This window comes from Bidens hawaiensis, unplaced genomic scaffold, assembly GCF_021521415.1.
Source record: "Bidens hawaiensis isolate Kalapana, Puna unplaced genomic scaffold, B.hawaiensis_p1.1 tig00019661_1, whole genome shotgun sequence".
Classification (NCBI taxonomy): domain Eukaryota; kingdom Viridiplantae; phylum Streptophyta; class Magnoliopsida; order Asterales; family Asteraceae; genus Bidens; species Bidens hawaiensis.
In genome coordinates, this window is record NW_027492983.1 from 208,624 (window position 1) to 218,738 (window position 10,115).

The 10,115-nt window shown below is 34.1% G+C and overlaps 1 protein-coding gene across 1 annotated transcript; it reads right to left on the reverse strand.

Annotated features, from left to right (window-relative positions):
• Window positions 1-2,620: 2,620 nt before the first annotated feature.
• Window positions 2,621-4,595, reverse strand: LOC143558841 (putative WRKY transcription factor 70). The gene is made up of 3 exons (XM_077047599.1): window positions 4,270-4,595; window positions 3,637-3,738; window positions 2,621-3,180 (listed from the first exon to the last, which is right to left on the reverse strand). Exons 1-3 carry the CDS (start codon window positions 4,593-4,595, stop codon window positions 2,790-2,792), a joined length of 819 nt encoding a protein of 272 aa, XP_076903714.1. The 3' UTR covers window positions 2,621-2,789.
• Between the last annotated feature and the right edge of the window lie 5,520 nt (window positions 4,596-10,115).

The window sequence follows — 10,115 nt, forward strand, 5'->3', positions numbered from 1 at the left end:
AGTGTTTGACGAGAACTCGTCATGGTGGTCCGCCGGAAAAGAGGCATTACCGGACACCGAGTTTATTAAGGAAAAACTAGAAAGATAGAATATTAATCATGTTATTAATGACGATAACCAAACGACTGAAGTGGACGAGACGAGCCCAGAAAATAGTCCGCGGTTGGAACCAAGACAGACGGCAGCTTTGGAAGACCGGTTCAGCAGAATCATTGAGTGAGAACTCTGAAAACAGTCCATAAACTGAACTGAGAAGATCTACTCGAGTTAAGAAGCCAAATGCAAACGTGGCGTTAACAGTAGTTGATGAAATTGAACCAGAAAACTATAATATTGCATGCAAAAAGGTTGAATGGTGTGATGCCATGCTAGAAGAAATGAAGGCCATGGAAAGGAACGAGATGTGGGTGTTCCAAAACCCGCTAACGTAAAACCGGTAACGTGTAAGTCGGTCTTAAAGTTAAATGAAAAGCGGATGGTTCGGTTGATCGACATAAGGCCCATTTAGTGGCACGCGGTTTCTCTCAACAATATGGAGTTGATTACGAAGACGCGTTTAGTCCCGTGGCTAATTAACAACCATTCGGATTGTTCTAGCGGTTGTCGTCGGGAAGAATTGGGGTCTACATCAAATGGACGTAAAGAATGCGTTTCTTTACAGGGATCTCAATCACATTATACATGTGGAGCAATCGGAAGGGTTCGTAATCAATGAGCATCCCGACTATGTATGCATTACAAAAGCTATATTCGGTTTAAAGCAATCCCCGAGAGCGTTGTTCGGGAAGATAAGTGAGTTCTTGCAACATAATGACTTTGAGATGTCTAAGGATGATGCGAGTTTATTTGTCAAGGCAAACGGGCCTAAATTGGTTGTAGTTCTGGTGTATGTTGATGATTTATTAATCACCAGAGATGGCATAGATGGATCGAGTAGCTTAAACGAAATTTGTGTGTCAGATTTTATATAAAAGACATTGGAAAGCTAAGTCATTTTTTGGGCTTAGTGTTAAAATATGAAGAGGGTGCTTTAGTTTCACATGAGCAAGTAGCCGATGTTTTTACAAAAAGTTTGTCAAGTGTGAAGCTCAAAGGATTTTGTGAAGCCATGAACATGAAGAATATCAACATTGAGAGGCAGTGTTAAAACGAGCAATGTTGAATAGGGAGGTACATCCGATCTCGAGGGATGAAAGGAGGAGATCACTAAAATTTCAAGGGTCATTTAGTTACTTCATTTGTTTTAATGTTTAGATTATTATTAGATTCAAATTAGCATTTTACTTTCTTTTTCTTTTGATAATAAAAATGTCGAACAAGCAAGTTTTGTTCAGCCCTTATGTTCGTGAGTTGCGTACTCAATTAAGTCTAATCATCATCTTGCAAATTTAACATATATGACATCATGTGGTCCAGTTGTGTATATTTTGACTAGACGTGCAATTTTTTTTTTCTACCGAATTAGACCAGCTAGTTCGATTGAGTCTATTTGAATCGATCGTCCCATTGCACTAAACTAGGTGGTTACACCATATTTCAAAGCTTCTTTTTTCTTCAATTTTTTTTCTTTTTCAAAAGTTCCATATATTGTTTTAAATTAGGTTTATACTTATATTTAAAAATTTTAATATATTTATTACGTCACCGGATTCTTTAAATCAGTTTGACTAGGCAATTAAACTATAAAACGGCTAGTTTAATAACGGTTCGATCGTATAAATACTGATATAACTCACGTGAAAATGCCAATTACTATATAATACAAACAAGAAGTCTGGTGCCGCAAAGTCTTGATTGGGCAACTTCGCGTCACTTTATTGGTCCTTTTTGGTTTGTTTTAGTTTCGGTCCGCAACAAACGTAACGAAAGCAGACCGGATGCAAATTTTGTTTTGTTTTAGTTCCGATAGCGTAACGAACATGACGGGAACATACCAAAATCGAGTAGACTCAACACGTTTTGTTTTAGTTCTAGTATCGTGACAAACGTAACGAAAATTGACAAAATGCCTATTTGTTTGTTTTTTTTTTTGTTTTAATTTCGGTACCGTCACGAATGTGACATAAATCAACCGAATTTGCGTAAACTCACTGCCTCAACACCCGGGATCAACAACAATCGGGTTTTACCAACGCCCGAGTTTTACGGGCTGACACTACCCATTGATTCACCTCAAATTTTATTATTTCTTTTTTTTTTTTTAGTTCTGGTACAATAACACACGTAACTAGAACCAACCGAATTCGCATCGACTTACCGTCTCAATACTTACGACTGACAACGCTTGAGTTTTAGTATTGCCCCGTTGCGCTGGGTAAACACTAGTTTATACCATAATTCAAAAGTTAGGCACAATAACGGTTCAATCATAAAAATATTGATATAAGTCACGCGCAAATGTCTATTTATACCATAATTCAAAAGTTAAGGCAGATAACTAATAAATTCATGGGCAAATGGCATATCTGTAAATTTTTTTTTCTTTGTAGGCATAAACTAATTTTACTTTATAATTTTATCTATAGTTTCCTTTCCTCTTGGTTCATGCACAATCAAATTAGGACCCACCTTTTATCTCATAAGTACATAAACATGATAAGATGTGCAATTATTTGTACCACACCATACAATATTATGATCATGCCACAACGTTCATCAACAAAACAGATAACCAGAATCTTAACTATGGTATCAACTTCCAATACACTTTGTCATCTATCCAACCCATGCTTAAATTATACTAAACGAATTTGTTTATTTAAACAAACTCAAATTATATATTCTCACTTTTAACAAAGATTAAAATCATCCATAGAAATACCATCTTTGAAGATATCATCATAGGATGACTCCAAATTACCAATCATGTCCTTCCATGAATAATTGGATGATGTGTCATGATTATTTGAATGGTCTTCTTGCTTTAGTGAGGGGGTGTTACGGGCGTTTGTGATAGTCGAGAGGCTACTTGGTGAATGACTAGTTTTCGAGTTTTCAAAATTAAGTAGAAAAAAACTAAGATCTTCTGAGTGTGAGAACATTTGTGTTTTCTTGTTCGTATTTTGGCATGTGTGAGACCCAAAATATGTGATATGAAACATTTCTGGCTCGTCTTCTTGTTTTTGGACTTGTTTTAATGCTTTGCATCCCTCATCTTTATACGTACATCTATAATAACATCTGCATGCAAAAGAATTTTGTTAAACTATAAAATAACTATTACTTTTTAATAAACTTTAATGAAAAAAATCCTCATAATTTAGATGAAGTTTTTGTTTAAGTGGTCCTGTATCTTCTAACTCAATTGTCACGAGCCGAAACTTCAATGTAAGAGTTCGTCCAAAAATTATATAATTTTTGGTTTTATGTCACTCTTTTAGATTTGTTTAGCATTCCTAACAGGTTCTTTATTTTATTGTAAATGGGTTCTCTATATCATATAAAATATTTGGAAGTTGTTGTGAGTGAAGGAAATATATAAACTTTTGTTCATAAGTAAAATTTGAATAAAATATTGTTCACCCTATATATTTTTTTTAATAATTTTTGAAAGTGACTATGAATTGATGAATAGCAATAAAAATATAAAAATAAGTATTAATTAATTGAAAACGAGAAAATATAGACAAATGGCACCTTGGGAATTTAGCATCAAGAATCTCCTTCTGTCCATATTTCCTCCAAGCATACCCATCTTCAATAGTATCCACAATTGTAACCCTTGAATCTTCTGTCTTCCTGCAAAATAATAATCAAGCCTTAAAAAGTTGTATATACTGCAACTTTACATGTACTTTAGTGTAAACATAACAAGGATGGTACATGCTAGGCTTTGTGAACTTTTTATAAAAAGAATGAAAAAATTCGCATGCTTCATTGGTTTTTGGGAGAGAGATGAAAATGTTTTGGTTTCTAGACGATCCGTCATTTTAAATGGCAGATCCTAACATCATTACATATTATGTCGGTGTATGTTTGGTGTGGTGAGCTGGAAAACTCCTACGTGTTTCATTTTAAATGGCGGATCGTAAAGAGTGTAAAGTCAGGAAATATGCTCGATGGGATGTGGCTTGCATGGATAATTATTACTTAAGTGATTCCTCCATTAAAAATGACGGAACATGTGTGAATTATCCAATTCAGCAGACAAATTCTAACACAATTGACAACAATGCTATGATCCGTCATTTCAAACGGCAGATCATGTATGAACTTAACATAATTAACAAATTATATCAACCAAACACCGAATTAATTCTTAGCTCTTACCGTCTCTTGTAACATCCTCTCCGGTCCCTCACCCCCGGCTTCTTCTCGCTTTCGCCTAAATCCAACGTCCGGTCATCCGAAAAACCCGATCCCACATACTCCGTCTTCGTAGTCGCCCGAGCCGGGTATAATTCACCAGAACTCAAGGTGGAAAGGCTGTTGGAGAAAGATCCAATTATTTTCATCATAAGATCTTGAGCTGACACTGGCCCACCATCAACCACTCTCTGGTGAATTAGTAGATTCTGAAGCTGTTTAGTACAATCTCTTCCTTTAGTTAACTCACTTATTAATCTTTTCTTGTTGGGTGTTAAACTTTCCTCCATTTTATTAGTTTGTGATTGGTTCACATGTAAACAAATACAAGTGAACTCCAGTTATTGGTCACTGGTCACTGGTCACGTGTATTTTCTAATATATGTGTATATATTTATATATATATATAAACACATGTATGTGTGTGGTGAGGATGTTGAGGAAGGTAACCGGAAATAGCCTAAGACTTTCTTAGAAATTTCAATAATTTGAATGAGCATAATTGGAAGAATGATGGTGCATGATGACGTCACCTTCCATCTTTGTCGTTGAATCTTGGCCTTTAACTTGATACATCCTACATTTATCATTTATGTAAGGCGATAAGGACGGTATTAATGTATTATGTAACTTGTTACCAACTTTTAAAAGTGTTTCAATTAGGTCACTCAGCTTTAAAAAGTGTTTCAATTAAGTTACTCAACTTTAATGTTTGATTAAATTAAAGATTTTAACATGTTTTTTTAGCCTTTTTCTTTTTTGTTTTACATAGAAATTGTTTTTATCTTTTTTTTTGAAGTTGACGTTGAGTGGCGACGTGAATTTTATTTTATATTTTTAAATTTTAATATAATTAACGTTTTTTAATTTTTTTAAAATTTAACTACATATATTGCAAATTCTGTCCCCCACATCTTATCCGCCATATCTTTCTTGACGCACAAAAAAATCGGTGAAACTTGATTTGAAGATTCAGTGACTTGATTTGGGGAAAATATGCATCAGTGACCTGATTAGAACACTTTTGAAAGTTGGTTACTATTCTATGAGATTTACCCTAAAATCAAGCTAGGGCTTTAGATTTTCATTTGGATAAGGCCTTTAATTTAGACGAAAGTTAGCTTAAAACATACTAAAAGATGAAAGTTAGACCAAAGTTTCACAAAAAAACATGCTAAATGATGAAAATGACACTTAAGTTATTTGAAAAGATAAACATATCTGTGGTTAGTGGTTTTACTTTGTAACAATAAAACTTGAAAAATGCCTTGAATCCTCGTTTCGTTTTAGGCCTTCAAAAGGGTTGGGTTGACCATACTCGTTAGGCTCTAGTTGAGTAGTGGGTCTGGGACTAGGATTGAACGGGTTGGAATATATATATAATTTTTCAAATATACATATATACCAAAATTTTTAATTTTGACCATATAGTGATTAATCGACGACTGGTCAGCGATATTACTCATACGCTAGTTTACATGAAAATAAATCTAAACTGCTTAGTAAGACTTAAAACGGGGACCTATCCTCTAAAAAGACATTTTTCGTATCTAGCGCTGACCTCTTTTTTTTTTTTTTTTTGTGAAAGAAGCATTAACTTCTTTAAAGTGAACACTTTTGTTTAAATTTATATAAAACTTAATATTTTATTTTATAAATATTATTGAGATATATAATTAGTTAGTATAGTGTGAATGGATAGCTTTTGTAACTTACTGTTCCCAGTCATGCTTGAGCCTGACTTTGACCTAACTCGATAAACATAGAACATGTGACCTTTTGCAGAATGTTCTTTTATGTGGACAGGAATATAAGACATGCATCCGCCTTTTAAGATTTACGGTGTTTTATTTTCCTAAATCTATATGATGAGATTTGACAATTAAATGTCAAATTTTTATTTATTTTTATGAAATGATAACATAATAACAGAAAAAATCTTCAAATTAAGTAGACTTGGTGACAATTAGGTTGTGTTTGTTTTTTTTAAAACGTTTGCAGGATGCTTATGTTTGCGGGCGCGCAGACATAAGCTTCTGAAGACTGTTTTTTTTTTTTAGAATAAGATCTGTAAACTGCTTTTATGATCTTAAAAAAGAAGCTATTGTTTAACTTCTTCACACTTCTTAACATCTACCAACACCCAATGTCCAACATCACCACTACCTATCATGCGCCACCACCACCACCACCACCCACCGTCTGCCACCACCACCACCCACCACCACCACCACCCACCGTCCGCCGCCACCACTGTCCATCACCGCCGCCACCCACTACCACCACCACCACCACCCACCGTCTGCCGCCACCACTGTTCATCACCGCCGCCACCCACTACCACCACCACCACCACCCACCGTCTGCCGCCACCACTGTTCATCACCGCCACCACCCACTACCACCACCACCGTCCATCACCACCACCACCACCCACCCGTCGGCCACAACCATCATCCACTACCACCACCCACCGTCTGCCACCACCACCCACCACTACCACCTACCATCCGTCACCAACACCATCCACCACCCACCACCACCGTCCATCACCACCACCACCATCCATCACCACCACCACCCACCCGTCGGCCACAACCATCGTCCACTACCACCACCCACCATCCACCACCACCTACCATCCGTCACCAACATCGTCGACCACCTACCACCATCACCGTCCATCACCACCACCACCCACCGTCCGCCACCAACACCACCTACCATCTACCACCAACACCGTCCACCACCATCACCGTCCATCACCACCACCACCCCCCATCGTCCGCCACCACCACCGTCCACCGCCCACCACCAACTATTTTACTAGTCTACAGACGTTAAATGATTTCTATCTACTGTGATATGTATGATAGATAACTAATTTTCAGCTTATGCAGACGATACTCAGTTTATAAAACAAACAGTATTATATTTTCAGATTGCAGACATTCAGACCACATCTTCAGTTACAGACATGAAATAAGATGAGATTAGATTGCAGACAGTTTTTGTCTTCAAAAACAAACAGCACCTTATTCTTTTTCAAAATAGAAGTTCAAAGGTAAGCTAGCAATCAGAAACTGCTAGATAAGTAAAAAAAATAAGTTCAAAGAAGGCCAAAATTTAGCCGGCATAAAAAACTTTGTAAATTAGTACCGGTTCACGAAAATGACTCATCAATATCATTTTCTTTTATTATATGTAGAGTTAAAAAATAAACAGGTTGATAACAGGTGAAAATGGATATTTTATAGTAATATGTTGGTAGTGCTACTAGTTAAGGTAGTATCTCGTATATATAACTACTAGATTTTATCCCTTATATTATTCGTTTTTAATATATATATATATATATGTGTGTATTTGGATTTTAAGTTTATATATTGTAAGAAAGTTAATAATTAATATACTTGAGGTTTGATGATGAAATGGTTTCACAAATAAATGATATGTTATAATCCGGTTTAAAAGCTATCTGGGTTTGGTGATACCCATTAACCGTTTATTTTCTTTATTATAAAATTGTTTCTTAATTATAAATAATATCTTTTTTTAAAATACAATAAGATATTAATTTTTAGTATGTTCCTATTTTGTAGGATTTTCATATCAAATATTTGATGAGATTATTTTTAATATAATGATATGTTATAACCCGTTTAAGAGCTATCTGGGTTTGGTGAGACCTTTACCCGTGAATTCGGGTCAAATGCGTGAGAAGCCTTCATTTACAAATAAAGCAATCTAGCTTGAGAGAACGGTTGTTTTACATATTTCATTTTTTTTAATATTTATTTTTTGGATTTTAATTTTCTTTGTTGTAAGAAAGTTAATAATATACTTAGGGTTTGATGATGAAAGGGTTTCATAAATAAATGATATGTTACAACCCGTTTAAAAGCTATCTAGATTTGGTGACCCATGACTTACTTATGTTTTTTACTATAAAATTGTTTATTAATTATAAATAATATCTTTTTCTTTTTAAATTGGATATTAAATTTTAGTCTATTCCTATTTTGTAGGATTTTCATATCAAATAACTGGTAAGATTACTTTTTAATTTAATGAGATGTTATAACCCGTTTAAGAGCTATCTGGTTTTGGTAAGACCCATACCCATGAATTTGGGTTAAATCAATGAGAGGCCTCCATTTAAAAATCAAGAAATCTGGTGGCTTCCATAAAAGAGGGGAGCGACCACATCGCAACACATAGGATTTTTGGGTTTTCGTTTATATATATTTTAGATTGATAACTAGTGTGTTACGTTTTATTATAGACATATTATTATTTTAATAACTTAGGATTTGGATAATTATTTGTCATTCACCTGAATTCTAAATCGATTTGTTAATAAATTAACTGTTAAACCTTAGACAAATGAATCAAGAACACCAAACATAATTTTACATAAAACGTTTATGCGACTATTTTTATTAATAAGAAACAAGAACATAATTCATACTACTAACTACAAATAAAACTTTTGATAGGTTTATATAACACCCACAATTCTAATTCTACTCAAACTAGGAATCATAATAATACTAGAATTCTAATTTATTTAATAATAAATAAAAAGATAACTTTGGCAACAAGTTATTCAACTTGGTTCATGAACTTTAGATCTCCACCAAACTGTCCTTTGAGATCTTCCGTGCTAGCCTCATACTTTTCGTATTAACCATCCGGATCCTTTAAGTTGGTATTGCACCAAGTTTTACATTAATGAGTTCAAAAACTAGTCTTGATCATGCATATTTTGGTAAGGAACCAAGGATCAAATATGGCTGCAAAAGTATACAGGTCTAGTCCAATCGCCAAACTTCTAACTAATTGAGTTACTAGAAACAACATTTGCGTATCAACTTTTCACTTGTGTATCATCAAACATACATTCTATTAGAAAATTGGAATATAGTGAATGAAAATTAACTTTTTGAAATGATTATTATTAGACTTTTTATATGGTGAAACTCTTAAGTAGAGTTACTTAATGAACTTGATTAGTTTTATTAGAGTTTATAAATCTAATTAATTTCTATTTAAGAGAGATTTTTCATCATCCATAACTTTTGTATATATGGTAGACTATGTGCCTCATTTGAAAGAAAAAGAACTAGAAAAAAATACAAGTTAGAAAATTCAAGGAAAATAAATGCATGTATGAAAAGTTATTGGTGAAGAAGAAAGCTTTGAAGACTCATATATTGGGAACTTATAGAGATGAGTTTCTCTACTTGATTTCTCTACTTTTTTTATTCTATTTTTTTCACAAGTTCTAACACTACAGTTTACCTGATGTAACCTCGGGGCGCGTGGGCATCTCCGGCAATATTAACTGCTTCGGTTATTGTACCCTGAGAGTCAGACGCATTATCTTATGTAGAGGCGCAAAATCTGTTTTAAAGGAAGCGTGTCGAGCGCGTGCCTCATCCTCAACCGTCAACTTTTGTTTCGTTCATTCTTGCAGCCAAAGAGACTACTAGAAGTCGTTGATGTGGTAAAAATTGGAAAATTTATTTTTTAAGTTCGTGTCAAGAAGATTATAAGAAGATGTTGCTGAATAACAAGTTGAAGACTTTATCATTTGAAGATCTTGAGTTGAATCATTTAGCATATTTGTTATGTTATTTCATTGCTTATTTTATTTATATTATAGTATTTTTACTACTTATTTTCTCATATTAATAACGAGAGTATCGTTATTATTTTTATTAATTTTAATTTTAAAAAAATGTCCCATATTTCTATACATTCAACTAATAAATTCATACATGTGAAAAATGGACTAGCATAATGAC

Bases quoted from the DNA above. Each gene is read 5' to 3' on its own strand.
- LOC143558841 (XM_077047599.1), bottom strand. From the start codon at position 4,595: ATGGAGGAAAGTTTAACACCCAACAAGAAAAGATTAATAAGTGAGTTA. The intron at 3,739-4,269 runs GTAAGAGCTAAG...ATTATTTTGCAG, and splicing joins AGAGGATGTTACAAGAGACG to GAAGACAGAAGATTCAAGGG. The intron at 3,181-3,636 runs GTGCCATTTGTC...TTTTGCATGCAG, and splicing joins CTTGATGCTAAATTCCCAAG to ATGTTATTATAGATGTACGT.